At 38.6% G+C, this 16580-nt stretch overlaps 1 protein-coding gene across 15 annotated transcripts in view; it reads right to left on the reverse strand.

The window, feature by feature from the left end:
- CSPP1 (centrosome and spindle pole associated protein 1) overlaps positions 1 to 16580 on the reverse strand; it is a 178579-nt gene that overhangs the window by 58916 nt on the left and 103083 nt on the right. For 13 of the 15 annotated variants that reach the window (XM_073330932.1, XM_073330936.1, XM_073330939.1 and 10 more), the window contains 5 exons: positions 13347 to 13459; positions 12256 to 12405; positions 10711 to 10863; positions 5372 to 5476; positions 2200 to 2266 (listed from right to left, as the gene is read on the reverse strand). In XM_073330932.1, coding sequence (XP_073187033.1) covers positions 2200 to 2266; positions 5372 to 5476; positions 10711 to 10863; positions 12256 to 12405; positions 13347 to 13459 — 588 coding nt within the window. The remainder of the gene's footprint in view (positions 1 to 2199; positions 2267 to 5371; positions 5477 to 10710; positions 10864 to 12255; positions 12406 to 13346; positions 13460 to 16580) is intronic. The other 2 variants (XM_073330941.1, XM_073330945.1) reach the window with 2 other exon arrangements.

The raw sequence follows: 16580 nt of genomic DNA on the forward strand, positions 1-16580 counted from the left end.
AGAGGCACCAAGGCACCTAATCCCCATTACACCCACATGTGTTTGAAAATACCACTAAGCACCTATCTGCATCTCTAGGCACCTACATATCTTTTAAAATTTTAAAATGCGGCCCTGTGCTCTTAATATAAAGTAAAAAAAGTGTCCCTGCAGTGAGTAGCTTATAACAGAATGTATATACATAACATGAGTAAAGACCGCTAATTGTAAAGGAGAATGGTGGAGTGACGAAACAAAGGGAGAGAGAACAGAGCTTTTCAGAGCTAGCTCTTGAATGAGGCCTGGTCTAGCTATATTGCTCAATACTATGAAAAATTTCATACCCTGTGTGATATAGTTAAGACGACCAAACCCCCACTACAGATGCAGCAAGGTCAATAGTAGAATTCTTCTGTCAACCTAGCTACCATCTCTCAAGGGGTTGGATTTACTATAGTAATGGAAAAAAACATTCTGTCAATGTACTAAGTCTCTACACTACAGCAATGTAGCCGCAGCTGTGCCACTGTAGTGCTTGTAGTGTAGACATTCCCTCAGTACATATGTACAAAGAATGATGTGGTTATAAAATGATTATAGGCTTGAGTTTGGCACAGCCACATTACTCAAGTGGTGAAACCACAGTGAGTTACACAGCTCATCTCAAACAAGAACCTTATCAGACCACCTTGTACTCTATATATGCCTCCGATTTTATAGAAAAACAGATTTTAGAGAGATTTTAGACATGTTCTTAAACTATTTTTAATCCTTCCACCTGCAAAGTTATGTGATCTTACATATAATGGGCCAAATTCTCTACTGGGCTACACTTGTGTACGTCATTTACACCATGGCAAATTAGTTGTAAAATGGTATCAAATGAAATAGTATCAATTCATACCCACTTTTGCGGTTGTAAATGATCGCACAAGGTGCAGGGAAAGAGAATCTGTCCCAGGGACTCCAAATTCTATAGAACTCAGAAGAAGAGAAAATATACGGTTTATAAATGGAGAAATGTATTGGGAACAAGAACGACAGAAATCATAAATGAAAAGCCCTACTCACTAGTAGATAGTCCAGTCTACTTCTGCCAGAGGAGGACTGTTCTCTACAATAATTCTGGAGTGCTTTGCTCACTGTAGTTGTCCCAAATAAGAATTCTAGCACTTCTACTGGAAGACAATCCCACTTTTTAACCCAGTGGTTCTCAACCAGGGGTACATGTACCACTGGGGTACTCAAAGGTTTTCCAGGGGGTACTCAACTTATCAAGATCAGTGTTTCTCGACTTGGGGCTTGCAGCCCCAAGAGTGGTCATGGGATGGGTTTAGGGGGGTTGCAAATGCAGGGCCAGCATCAGGAGGTGGCAAGCAGGGCATTTGCCCGGAGCCCCACGCCATAGGGGCCCCCCAACAAAGCTAAGTTACATGCTTCAGCCCCAGGTGGCGGGACTTGTGAGACAAGGCTCACAAGTGAAAACAGGATCAAGTATCACACTGAAATGTAAGTACAATGTTTATATTCCAATTGATATGTTTTATAATTATATGGTAAAAATGAGAAAGTGAGCAATTTTTCAGTAATAGTGTGCTGACACACTTTTGTATTTTTATGTCTGATTTTGTAAGCAAGTAGTTTTTAAGTGAGGTGAAACTGGGGGTACTCAAGACAGATCAGACTCCTGAAAGGGGTACAGTCATCTGGAAAGGTTGAGAACCACTGATCTAACTGACCTCACTACCAAGAAAATTTCCTCATAACCAGCACAAATTTATTTTCTTTATTTCATAACAGTAGCCCTAGTTATACTCATCATGCACTTCCCTAAAGTAGAAGCATGATTAATATTAATGTGCTAATGCCATGCAAACAAATGCATTTTCTTACATGAGACTTCTGTTGAAAACAGAACACTCTTATTGATGCACAATTTAAACTTCTTTAAATTAAGGGTGATTTTCAAATATAATTACCAATATCTGAAAACAAAAGATCAATAATTTTTCCACTAGGGTATGTGAAAAAAGTGTTTGTTGGAAAAAAATTCAAATAAAAGTATTTGCTGATATCTTTGGCATCTAAAATGTCTGGAGTTTTTCTCTCCACAAGATAATTACAGTCAATATCAGAAAAGAAGACAACAGAGGAAGAGGAGATTAACATATATAAAGGCGTGTATTAGTTATGCTATCATGGAATAAAGAGAATACCAACCATATGCACGCATCTGGTTTCTTCTAGCAGGGACCGGAGGAGACAGAGCCCTGGATTGTGGCATATCCTAGCAAATATAACAAATATGTCATTTTTATACTTAACAGTAAGCAAGCACTTCAGACAGATGAGAAATTAAAATTTACTGAACCTAAAAATATCTGGTGCCTGATCATACTGAAACTCCTGGCAGAATGAGGGAGAGAGAATGAGAATCTGACAGTCTCTAGTGATCTCTATTTTTAAAAAAAATCTGCTGTTTAAACACATACTAAAATCATCAACATCATTTATTTGTAATGTGGTAATATCTAGAAGTCCCTATCAAGGATCAGGGCCCAACTGTTCTAGATGCTGCACAAACCTATAAATAAAAGACAGACCCTGTCCCAGAGATCTTGTTAGAGAAGCTTCTGGATTGGGACTCAAGAGGCACTGAGGCTCTGGATCTGACCCACGTGGACTATGCTGTAACTTTCTATTCTCCATGTTAACTAAGGATTTTCTACGCTATGTTCCAGACATAATAAAACCTCCTGCTTTTACAACACTGTCTGAGAGTCACTCCGGAGTGAAGTTGGGGGTGCATTGCTCCCATTGGGTGTGTAAGTCTCCCTCAGGTGTCCCACTCAGGTTGACTCACTGAAAGGAGCTCATGGCATGAAGTAGTGATGCTGAAGGCTCTGAGGTTTGGTGCCAGGAGGCGGTGAAACCAAGGGAATTGCTCTAGTGAGAGTGTAAGCGTAACGGGGTTGACATACTGAAAGAGTCCTCCCAGGGACTGTTCCAGATCTGTGCAAGAGCATCAGACCTGTGGATCCGTGACAGATGTGAAGGAGGAAACTGTGATATTTTCTGTTAAGAAATAACTTATCTGTACAGGAAAATATGCATCCAAGCTCTTGATGAAAAATATATTCTATTGAACACTAAATTAGTTTAAGACTTTCAATTCTCTTTATACCTTGAAACACATGGGTACAAAAGCAACCATCGCTGTTACCTCAACCATGAAAATTAATGTCAAGTTCTTCTTTGAGTGAGCAGATAATATGGCTCCATTAGGAGCTCTTTAATGACCTGAAAGTCAAAAAAGAATTCTACAAAAAGACAACACATGGACTAATTGCTAAGGATGAATACAAAAGAACAGCATGAGCAAACACAAACAAAATCAGAATGCCTAACCTAAAATGAGTTATACCTAGCAATGATTATAAAAAGCAATATGAAGAAGTTCTAGAAATAAAAGCAAGAGAAAGATGAAGAAAAGTGTAGGCCCTCCATTTAGCAGGAAAGGAGAGAAAACAACAGACAACATCAAGAAGGGTGAGGAGTTTCATGCCTATTATGCTTCAGTATTGACTAAAAAGATAAATTAATATTGACAACAAGGGATAATGAACACAAGACAAAATAGGGAAATTATAGGTTGAAGAATATTTAGATAAATTAAACGTCTTGAAGTCAGCATAACCTGATGAAATTTCACTCTAGGGTACTTAAGGAACTAGCTGAAGCAATCTCGGAACAATTAGTGATTATCTTTGAGAACTCATGGAGGATGGGTGAGATCCCAGAAGATTGGAGAAGGGCAAACACAGAACTTATCTTTAAGAAGAAGAGCAAAGAGGACCCAGGGGATTATGCACCAGTTACCCTAACTTCGATACCTGGAAAGATACTGGAGCAAATTATTAAACAATCCATTTGTAAGCACCTAGAGGATTGTGGGAAGACAAGAAATAATCAACATGGGTTTGTCAGGACAAGGCAACCTAAATCAACCTAAACTTCCTTTTTTGACACAGTTATTGGTCTTGGATGGGGGAAGAGAAAACTGCAGATGTGATATATTTTTATTTTAGAAAGACTTTTTATTCAGTTCCACATGACAGTCTCATAAGCACACTAGAGAAATATGGTCTAGATGAAATTACTCTAAGGTTACTGCAAAACTGATTGAAAGACCATACTTAAAAAGAGTAGCTATCAATGGTTTGCTGTAAAACTGGAGGTGCGGGGGACATATCAGGTGGGCTCTGGCAGTGATCTGTCCTGCGTCCAGTAATATTCAATATTTTCACTAATGATTTGGATAATGGAGTGGAGAGTATGCTTATAAAATCTGCAGATGACACCAATCTGGGAAGGATTGCTAGAATTTTGGAGAATAGGATTAGAATTCAAAAGGACTAAAACAAATTAGAGGACTGGTCTAAATTCAGCAAGATTAAATTCAATAAATACAAGTGCAAAGTACTACACTTAGGAAAGAAACTCAAATGCACAACTACAAAAAGGGGAATAACTAGCTAGGCAGTAGTACCACTGAAAAGTATAAGGGGGTTAAAGGCGGATAAACTGATGCAGTTGCAAAAAAAGCTAATCTCATTCTCAGATGTATTAAAAGGAATGTTGTATGTAAAACATGGGAAGTAACTGTCCTGTTCTACTTAACACTGGTGAGGCCTCATCTGGAGCACTGAGTGCAGTTCTGGGCACAGGCTTTAAGAAAGATGTGGATAAACTGGGGAGAGTCCAGAGGGGAGCAGCAAAAATTATAAAATAAAAGGTTTAAAAAACCTGACCTATGAGAAAAGGTTAAAAAAAACTGGACATATTTAGTCTCGAGAAAAGAAGACTGAGGAACAGAGGTTGTGAAATCCTCAGCATTGGAGGTTTTTAAGAACAGGTTAGACAAACACCTGTCAGGGATGACCTAGGATTATTTGGCCCTGCCTCAGTGCAGGGACTAGATGACCTCCCAAGGTCCTTTCCAGCCCTATATTTCTGTGATTCTATGATGCAAGGGAGAACTTGAGAATTTACAAATGTCAGTTCAGAAGTTGCACTATCTTAGCAATAAAGCCATCCCATCATCTCAGTTATTGCCTATATATTTTACATAAAATAGAAAGGGGGTATTGACCCCTTCAGAAAGAATATATCCAGAATACATTTAAGAATTTAGACAGAGCAGATGATTTAAAAAAAAATACTTCAGAATTCAAAAAGTTTGCACACCAAATGTCACAGGTATAGGACTGGCTATGGCAAGTGCATCACAAATTATTTGCGCTGTTCTGTCAAAACTGTAACTGATCACTGATATTTTCACACACTACCACTTGTACACTAATTATTAAGTTTGAAATATAAAGAACCATACTTGCGTGTAATAAGACATATGGCTTTCAACAGAAGGAGGCCTCTCTTCCTTCTCTAAGGACTTGTTCTGAAGAGCAGGAATGACAGGAGAAGGTTGCCTTGAAAACTGAAAATCAGGAAAATGTGCAAGATTGTAACAAGTTTCCTATTAATTCTTAATAAATTATTATTTTAAAAGGAGGAGCTGGCTAAAATAAAAGCTTATTGAAACTTTTAATTCTACATAAGATGCTTTAAATATATTTATCAGCTGTATTTTAATATCCTTTCATTTGCCTTCTTTTATTTTATTTGTAGCATTTACATATTTTGCTTTCAACGTTTGACTATTTGTTTTAACAAAACTATTGTACTTTTTAGTTTACATATAATCATGATAAAGATTTCAGCCTTTGTAATTAGTTCTTAGATGTATTTTGTGTTCTACTTACAGAAATTACCTTTATAAAATTTATGCAAGTTCTAATTATTTAGTCATCATTTTTAAACCTTATAATTAGCTAAGTCACATATTCTTTTTTCTTCTATTCAATTACCACATTTTTGTACAATATTTCTCCAATACACACACATACAGTGAAATTAATCTATGACAAAATGAGAATCTGTCTGTGTATTCTATGAATTCTGTGTGAGATCATGAACTCTCTGTATGTATCTTTATCGAGATGCAAACTCAATTTTGAATGTACAGGCTTTTGCCTCCTCTGTTTGTCTCCATGTTGAGATGAAATTTCAAAGGCTAGTGGCAAACAAACAACAAAAGAGGGTTACTGACTTAAAATGTTGAACCACTGAAATGTAATTGTTTTAGACAATAAGATAGCTCCTACCCAGGAGACCTGGTTTGTCACAGGAGAGGATGCCTTACAGTCACCTGAGGAAGTTGGCAATACTGGCAAGGGAGTTACCTGACAAAGAAGACTGGAAGCTTTTAAAAAGGGAGGAGCTAATTTATTTGGGGTCTTTAGCCAATTTTTCCAGTTCAAGATACGGGAGAACCAACCCAGTACATAAAGCCTACATGAGACCCTCATGAACACAGATGGCTAGAAAGGGATATTGGGTTTAGGATGTTTGTCGTGTTATATATGAGCTGTACTCTCTTGTTCTTTGTCTTTAATTAAAAGAGCAATAAGGTGCTAAATTTGGGGCAAAGCATCTGTTGTGAAGCAGATCACACACACAATCACACACTTTCAGAGAGAATTAAACTATGAACCAGAATGCTCACACTTTGGGGAGGGATTCTGGGGTAGGGTGTGAGTCAAGGAAGTCTGAAAGGTCATCAATACACATGAAAGGGCTTAGGCAATTAGACAGCAGGTTCTGCCTCTCAGGAGACAGTGCTAGATAGCAGGCTTCTGCCCTGAGAGCATACCTATGGACTCTAAGATTGGGGAGTGGCTGGATTTCCATTCAAACTCCAAAAGGCTGAAAGCACCTGGGGATCCAGAGGCTTGGATTCTCATCACAGCATGTGGTGGGAGGCTGGCAGGAGGCACCCGACTGGATCTGTGACATAAGCCAACTGTCTTTCACTTAGATAATGTCCACTACTATTAAATGTGGAGGATTGCTTACATCATTCAGGGAAGAGGAAAGGAACTGGGTAAGAATTTTAGACCACAATCAATCAAATCTCAAATTTAAAAGGATATTGTTCTTAGGCTCATAATTTATCCTACTTCGTTTTTACTTGCATCTGTATCTCAGCAAACGGGTAGATCAGGTACACCATGAAAGACTTTAGTCCAACCAGGGAGCTAAGCCTACACAGTAAAATGGAGACATAAGACATCCAATCTACAACTGCCCTAAGGTACCATGGAGGCATTTCTGAATCGAACTATTCTGGTTTTCAATTTTTTTGCTAAAAAAAAAAAATCAAAATTTTCCATAATGGAAGACATTTTCTGACCAGCTATACTAATCATATATTAGTCCGTTACCATGATGACTATATCAACAAGGCCAACTGACAACTCTCAGACTCAACCTTCTAAAAAGAACTCAAGGAAGAACCCATACCACAATTCATCTAGGAATTTAAGAATAGTATCAAATCCTTCCCCAAAAATCTCTGAGAGAGACTCTACAACTTCATCCCCCACAAACCCACCCGAGGGACCTTCTACTTGCTTCCCAAGATACACAAACAAGGGAATCCAAGAAGACCCATCATCTGTGGCCATGGCACTCTTGCTGAAGGAATACCGGGACTCAGAGAAACCATCCTCTAACCACTCATCACACAAACTCCCGGTTTCTTCAAAGACACAATCAACTTCCTCAGTTCCGCAATACCAACAGCCTCCCTCAGAACAGCATCCCTGTCACCATGGTTGTCGCTCCCCATATGTCAACATCCCTCACAATGATGGCATTGCTGCCTGCCTCATATCTACAAGAGAATAGATAACACTCAGATATCCACCCCAAACACATCACCAAATTTATCCATTTCATCCTCACTCATAACAATTTTACATTCAACAAACATTTTGTCCAAACCATGGGAACAACCATAAGTATTTGGACAGCTCCCAAATATGCCAGCCTCTTCAAGGGCCACATTGAGGAAAAAATTTGGGACATATGCAACACAAAACCAATTATATACCTGGGATAGACTGATGATATTTTCATCCCTTGAACAAACAACCTAAACTCACTCACAGATTTCCACCACTTCAGCAACCACCAACCATCCATCAAACATCTCTAGCTTCCACACGGGCATCAGCTTCCTGGAAACCATGATCAGCTTCAACAATGGAACCCTACAGACAACTATATATAAGAAACCCACAGATCACTATATCTACATTCACAGATCCAGTAACAACCTCTAACACACCAAGAAATCTTATCTACAGCCACGGAATATGTTCTGAGGAGAAAGCCTGCAACATACACCTTAAAACCACCTTCACTAAACAAGGACACTCCACCAGATTGCATTATAGAATGGGCCACCAAAATTCCCCAAAAGAACCTGCCTCCATATAAAAAACCACCACCCCGCAACAACCCCACCAGCTTCTGACCGCACACCCTTAGTTGTCACCTATCACCCCACACTGGAATCCATACAGGGTATAATTAAACAATTACAACCCATACTCAATGGGGACCATATCCTGAAAGAAATCTCTCTCAACCCCCCCTCTTCTGCTCTTCAAACAATCCCCCCCCAACATCTCCAAACTCATCCTCAGAAGCAAGCTCCCCACAGACCAGGATACACAAACTCAAAGTGGTGCAGTCCCTGCCAGAACAGCAGATGAAAAGTCTACAGATCTATCTTCACTGCCACAAAGATCAACAACCTCCACAGCACACCTTTCAATATCCATGGGTCCTACACATGCCTATCACATGTGGTGTACCTCATATCCATTGCACTAAATGCCCCAACAACCACCATGTGGGTGAAACAAGATAATCACGCTCTCAAATGAACTCATGCAAAAAAATGATAAAACACAAAAACACCTGTACCTCAGAAAAACAACCTGTAGCCCCGATATTCATCATTCATATTTGGTTGTAATATTTCATATAAAGCATGCCATGCAAGGTATCATACAAAAAGTACTGATCTGCTGAAACCCATGGTTCTGTCTAAATATGCATATCATTAGTGTGTGTTATGAGATTGTGCTATATGGTTGTTACTGAAATATGCTGCAAGTTTATTAGTGGTATACAAAAGATTCCTGCCCAGGTTGGTGTTGACCACCCATTAATCAACTGTGTGACTCAACTATCCAAGCACCACACAATGGGAACTGCTCAATCACTGTGACTTGGGGGCTGCTTGTTCACTGTGACTCAGCAAAGCCAATCAGGACACACCTAGCTAGTGTCTGCCAGGCACCTGGGCCAAGGGTATAACATAAGGAAGAGTTGCAGCATGAGGGGGCCTTTCTCCTCCCCCACCTACGCTGGAAACAACCAGGATGCCAATAACACGAAGATCATCCAGTGGGGTGAGAACATTGCTTGATCGAAATACTGTCTAGTGTGATAAAGTTTACAATTTAGATTGTGCATTTATTTTTATTTTATTTTTGGTAACATCATATTATGCCTACCACTTACAATCTACAATTCTTACAAGAATTACTTAAAATCTATCTTTCTGTAGCTAATAAACCTATTTTATATTTTACCGAAAACAATATATTCTGCTTGAAGTGCTTGGGAAACCTCTGCTTATTGAACAAAAGCTGGTTCGTGTCCCCTCCACATGGAGGGAGGGGCAGACTGGGTAATAAACTTGTACTTATCAGACTTCTAACCAGGGCAAGATGGTACAGCTCTGGGGTCTTAGGCTGGGGACCTGCGGGGGAGTTGGCTGGTGCCTTTCTCTGTGTGATTCATGAGAGATTTTGGGTCCCCTCGTGCAATTTAGCTAGGTGTGGGGCTCCACCTGCTGTTGTGATGAGTGAATAAAGCTCCTGGAGGGGTTTGCTGCTTGTCACAAGCAAAGCATTGTGAGAGACAGCCCAGGCTGGGAGTTAAGTGGGCACAGCAGTACCCCAGTTCCAGGTTGTACCCTGGAGATCCCGTCACAGTGGGACCTCATCCAGTGCACTAAAATGCCCCAATAACAACCATGTGGGTGAAACAAGACAATCACTGTGCTCTCAAATGAACTCATGCTGAAAAATGACAAAAGACAAAAACACCGTATTACCTGTGGGCAAACACTTTCACAAAATGATCATTCTATATCTAACCTGTCAGCTCTCAAACTCAAAGGAAACCTGCACAATGCTTTCAAAAGATGAGCCTAAGAGCTTAAATTCATAACTTTGCTAGAAACTAAAAATCATGGACTCAATAAAGACACTGGATTTATGGCTCATTACAATAATCTGTAACCCACTAACCCTCCTTTGTCCTATGACTGCAGAGGTGTTAACTACACACTTTCACCTTGAATAGTCTCTTGCAACATGTGTTAATTTCTTATGCTAAGAAATGTTACATCTTGTATTTAGCTGTGAGACTCTAAGCACCTTTTCCAGATGTGAAGACCTCTGTGTAAGCTTGAAAGCTTGTCTCTTTCACCAAGAGAAGCTGGTCTAATAAAAGACATTACTTCACCCATTGTGTCTCTCTGTGCATATCCTAGGTTTTTTGTCAAAATTTCCCACCACTGCTAGTGTTGGTAGATATAACAGGAGCACTAGTGAAGAGAGGGCCTTCAGCAGCTGCTAGAAAACAGTTGCAGTTTATTATCATGATTCAATTTTTCTAGCAATTGTCTTACTAAAAATAAAATAGGACAATATGTTTAGACTTTACAAAGTCCTTAAAGTGTACCACCTTTTTTTCCTCTTCCATCTTTGCTATTTTTTCTCGCTCATAATATTGTCTAAGTTGTTCGTTCTGTTTGTCTTCCTCCTCTTTCCTCTTTTTTTCAGCCTCTTTTCTTCTGTCTTCAGTTAAGCGAATTAGCTCTTCATTTTTTAATCTTTGCTGTAAAGAAAATATTGTTGGTGAATAAAAACAAAAAATAATCAATATTTTTAAAGTTTTTTATTTTGCTTGAGAAATTAAAATTGTATCTGAGAGGTAAATATGAATGGAAAAACAACATGATCTAATGAACAAAGTTTTCAAATTAGAACTTTTGCCATACACCTCAAACATGTGAGGTGAAATCCTTGCTCCCATGAAGTCAATGGCAGAACCCTCACTGACTTCAGAAAGGCTAGGATTTCACCTCTGATGCATTGGTCTCATTCAGAGCTAGATTGAGGCTCAGAGGCTTTTAAGACTCAGCCCTGAGTAAACAATGGTACATAGCTAAGCCACCCCCACAGGAGCCTCAAAAATAAATTGTTGCTCAGTCAAAATTCTTCCCCTGTTCCTGAAGGAAAGTTGCAACAATACTTTAATGGGTGCAGCTCATTTCCCTCATTATACCAGCCCATCTCTGTTAATCAGTCCCATACCCATCCCACCAAATTGCTCATAAATGGGAGCAAGGGGGCAGAATCTGGAATGCTGGGACTGTGGCCCATGCCACGCTCTAGCCTATGGTCTACGTAGGTTTTACACAGCCATGCAGAGGATTAGAGGTGGTGTTACTTCACTGCACGTAAGACAAGGGCACAAGCTATCTATCCCAAGTTAACTATGGGAAGAAATATAATCAAATTAATTCAGCTTTTTAAAACTGAAAAATACATCTAAGCTTTTTATTTTGAATTACATTAAAATTGCACACCTTGATAACAATTTTCATTACCACTTGGTTCAGGGCAAATGTCAAGAAATTACTGCTTTTTTTCAAAAATAAGTATTCCAGCCCTTTCCAAAGGAACACTGCCAACTTTTTTTAAAAATCATGCTTCCTCTGCAATATTTCCCCCCTACTACATTTACAAGTATTTCCGAAGTCTTCTACAACTAAAAGATTAGAGAAAAAATACCTCCCTATTTTTCAGTTTGTTTACTTGGTCTTGTACTCTGCATTCCCCTGTATGATCAATCTCCTCTGTGCTAACACAGCAGCAGGTGAAAAAAAAAAATCTTTTCTTAAAATAAGAAAACATAACTGTAAGACCACAAAAACTGACATTAGGCCCAGAGATAGGTTTAATATTTGACTATATTTCAACTATTTTAAAAAAAAATCTGACTAGATTTCAAATTGATGGTGTTCTTCTAAGATTAAGGAAAGTGGAAGGATTTTGCTGACTAGTTGTGAGGCCCACCTACTTTCTAGTTTTCCAGTGAGGTTCCACAAGCCTTTTTCTGACACAGAGTATTTTATGAGCTTCCTTAGAGTTTGCAAAATGCAAATGATTCAATGTGCTGGTTAGGGGTAAGGGGGAAAATAATCATTAAAATTAGATAGCACACCTCCTCCTCTTTCCTTCTTTTCTTTTCCTGTTCCTCTTCATATTCTTTTTGCATTCTGCTCCTCTGTTCAACTAGTCGCTTTTCTTCTTTTTCTTCTTCAATTCTAAGTTTTTCACGCTCTGCTTCTTCCCTGAGTCTCTTTTCCTCAATCTAGAGAGCAAAGCTAACATTCATCTGTGGATAACAGCTTAGTGATCCAATGAACAAAGTTTACATGTGTGGCACTCCGTAGATACACCCTGCATTTGTAGCATTAAGGAGCATACAAGGCAACTGCAAGGGAATTCCAGGACTTTCCTGCACTACAGCTCATATAACTGTTGATTTGTTTAGACCAGCTGTTTGAATATTCTTGAAACCTTTTTGGTGTATATAAAACACCTGAAAGCTTTCTCTTTTTTTTTTTCCAAACACAAAAAACGTAATCACTTCTCCCACAGAGAGCCATGCCAAACTGTGGTACAATTTTAAAATTGATCAAACAACATTAATTTCATACATGATAATATACAACAAACTTCCCTCCCCCCCCATATTTCCTCCTCAATTCTTTTTAACTATTGTGGCACTGGTTTGTTACACTATAAAACATGTTACACAACAAAAAAAACTGTTAGCAGAACTATTGTGCACAAACATTACTAAAAATAACTAGGTTCTTATTGTCACTTTTGTCCTTCCTCTTTCTCTACTTATGATGCTCACTTGTGTCATATTAAATTTAGACTGTTCATTCTTAAGGACAAGGCTTGTGTCTTCACGTTTTTATGAGGCTCCTAGCACACTTTGGGGACTCAAAAAATTTTTAAAAACACAACTGAATTTAAGTCAATCACTAATGGCATCAATTTTCTAATTTCAGATGGTTTATAGCACTTTGCTGATTCAGGCACAATCCTACAAACACTTAAGCATGTGAGTACTCCCATGAAATTCAGTGGGACTACTCATCTGCATGAAGTTACTCACATGCATAAGTCTGTACAGGACTGGGGTCTTCGAGAGCATGTATTGGATAAAATCCTTGATAAGTAAAAAAGCTCAGATGCTTAAATACAGCTTAACAGGGTAATATTGGCACATGCATTCACCTGCAAACGAAGAAAATTCTTGTATGCCTCTTGCCGCTTAAGTTGTTGTTCAGATGGTGGCTCACTAAATATGTTACCTCGAACATAGGGAGAGGTTTGTGTAAATGTAAAACCTAGAAGAAGATAGTTTTCCAAATATAATCAAAACTAGTTTTGAGACAGAAAACCAGATGAAAGAAACACAAACATTTGTCTCCCATGGTAGCCTACAATATACATTATCCAAAGATATCATAGAAATAGTTTTCAAACAGAGTTTTTATATTTTATGTGCAGAATTTAGTATGAGTTTCATTGTTCAATTAATTAGTTAGTTATTTGGGTTTGTATAAAAATATTCAAATAACTAAAGGATTTTAGGATATCAAGCAACAAATAAATGAATATATAGGTCATGTTAGTATTCTGATGTTTATGATGAAAAACACAGTCCGTCACAACCAAATCTATACAGCTGCTTTCATATGTATACTAGGGTTTACAGTTCTATTTTTTTTTTAAATTAGGCAAAAAAGTTTCTAAGTTCAACACTTCATTGCTTGTGATTACCATTCAGCAGTCTTATCAGATATAACTCAATACCTGTTCTTAAAACATACTAAATTTGTAAAAAACAGAATATAATTTGAAAAACAACACAAAACATCTTCATTAGACTAATGTTCAGAAAACAGGATGATAGGCACTACAGAAAATGCATAATTAGAATCAAGTGATACAGATTTCAGTAGGTCAAATTCCACAGCTGTAATGAGCATACTGTACTATGAATTTTTAATTTAACATCTTTTTCAGCACAGCCACTCTGGTTAGTCTGTTGAAAATGATATCATTAAGGGTTAGGCTGACAGTTTACTCTCAGCCCTAACTAAGGCTTAGCTCAGAGCTGTGGTGCTCCAGGAGCAGCTCTGGAAAGGAAGATGGACTCAGACATACCCTTTAGAGTTGCAGTTTCTCTGGATATCCTGTTCTCCAAAAGCAGGTGGAGAAGAAGAGAGGATTAGGAAGGCCAAAAAAGAATTTGAAGAACAGCTAGCCAAAAACTCAAAAAATAACAGCAAAAAAAAATTCAAATATATCAGAAGCAGGAAACCTACTAAACAACCAGTGGGGCCACTGGACGATCAAGATGCTAAAAAGAAAAGGAGTACTTGTGGCACCTTAGAGACTAACAAATTTATTTGAGCATAAGCTTTTGTGACCTACAGCTTACTTTATCGGATGCATCCGATGAAGTGAGCTGTAGCTCACAAAAGCTTATGCTCAAATAGGCCTAATGGCCTGTGATGGGATGTTAGATGGCGTGGGATCTGAGTTACTACAGAGAATTCTTTCCTGGGTATCTGGCTGGTGAATCTTGCCCATTTGCTCAGGGTTTAGCTGATCAGCATATTTGGAGTCGAAAAGGAATTTTCCTCCAGGGCAGATTGGAAGAGGCCCTGGAGGTTTTTCACCTTCCTCTGTAGCATGGGGCAGAGGTCACTTGCTGGAGGATTCTCTGCTCCTTTAAGTCCCTAAACCACGATTTGAGGACTTCAATAGCTCAGACATAGGTGAGAGGTTTTTCGCAGGAGTGGGTGGGTGAGATTCTGTGGCCTACGTTGTGCAGGAGGTTGGACTAGATGATCATAATGGTCCCTTCTGACCTTAATATCTATGAATCTATAAATAAATTTGTAAGTCTCTAAGGTGCCACAAGTACTCCTTTTCTCTTTGCGGATACAGACTAACATGGCTGCTACTCTGAAACAAGATGCTAAAGGAGCCCTCAAGGAAGATAAGGCCACTGCGGAGAAACTACATGAATTCTTTGAATCTGATTTCACAGCTGAGGATATGAGGGAGATTCCCAAACCATAGCCATACTTTTTAGGTGACAAATCTGAGGAACTGTCCCAGACTCAGATGTCATTAGAGGAGGTTTTGGAACAAATTGATAAATTAAACAGTAATACACCACCAGGACAAGAGTGGTGTTCACTCAAGAGTTCTGAAAGAACTCAAATATGAAACTGCAGCACCATTAACTGTGGTATGTAGCCTATCATTTAAATCAGCTTCTGTACCAGATGACTGGAGGATAGCTAATGTGATACCAATTTTTAAACAAGGCTCCAGAGGTGATCCCAGCAATTAACAGCCAGTAAGCCTAACTTCAGTACCCGGCAAAATTAGTTGAAATTATAGTAAAGAACAGAATTATTGGACACATATATGAACATGACTTGTTGGGGAAGAGTCAACATGTTTTTTGTAAAGGGAAATCATGCCTCACCAACCTACTAGAATTCTTTGAGGGGGTCAACAAGCATGTGGACAAGAGTGATCCAGTGGATATAGCGTACTTAGATATTCAGAAAGCCTTTGACAAGGTCCCTCACCTTAGGCTCTTAAGCAAAGTAAGCTGTCATGGGATAAGAGAGAATGCCCTCTCATGGATCAGTAACTGATTAAAAGATAGGAAACAAAGGGTGGGAATAAATGGTCAGTTTTCAGAAGGGAAAGAGGTAAATAGTGGGGTCCCCCAGGGGTCTGTACTGGGAGCAATACTGTTCAACATATTCATAAATGATCTGGAAAACAAGGTAACAATGAGGTGGAAAAATTTGCAAAATGATACAAAACTACTCAAGATAGTTAAGTCCAAAGCAGACTGCAAAGAGTTACAAAGGTATCTCAAAACTGAGTGACTGAGCAACAAAATGGCAAATGAAATTCAATGTTGATAAATGCAAAGTAATGCACGTTGGAAAACATACATATATATATATATATATATATATATATATAACATACATATAAAATGATGGGGTCTAAATTAACTGCTCCACTCAAGAAAGAGATCTTGGAATCATTGTGAATAGTTCTCTGAAAACAGCCACTCAATATGCAGCAGCAGTCAAAAAAGCTAACACAATGTTGGAAATCCTTCAGAAAGGTATAGGTAAGATAGAAAATATCATATTGCCTTTATATAAATCCATGGTATGCCCACATCTTGAATACTGCATGCAGATCTAGTCACCCCATCTCAAAAAAAGATATATTAGAATTGGGAAAGGTACAGAGAAGGGCAACAAAAATGATCAGGGCGTCTGGAACAGCTTCCATATGAGGAGAGACTAATAAATCTGGGAAAGAGATGACTAAAGGGAGATATGATAGAGGTCTATAATATCCATGACATGTGTGGCGTAAGTGTTATTTACTTCTTTTCACAACACAAGAACTAGG

This window comes from Lepidochelys kempii, chromosome 2 (genome assembly GCF_965140265.1).
Source record: "Lepidochelys kempii isolate rLepKem1 chromosome 2, rLepKem1.hap2, whole genome shotgun sequence".
Classification (NCBI taxonomy): Eukaryota; Metazoa; Chordata; order Testudines; family Cheloniidae; genus Lepidochelys; species Lepidochelys kempii.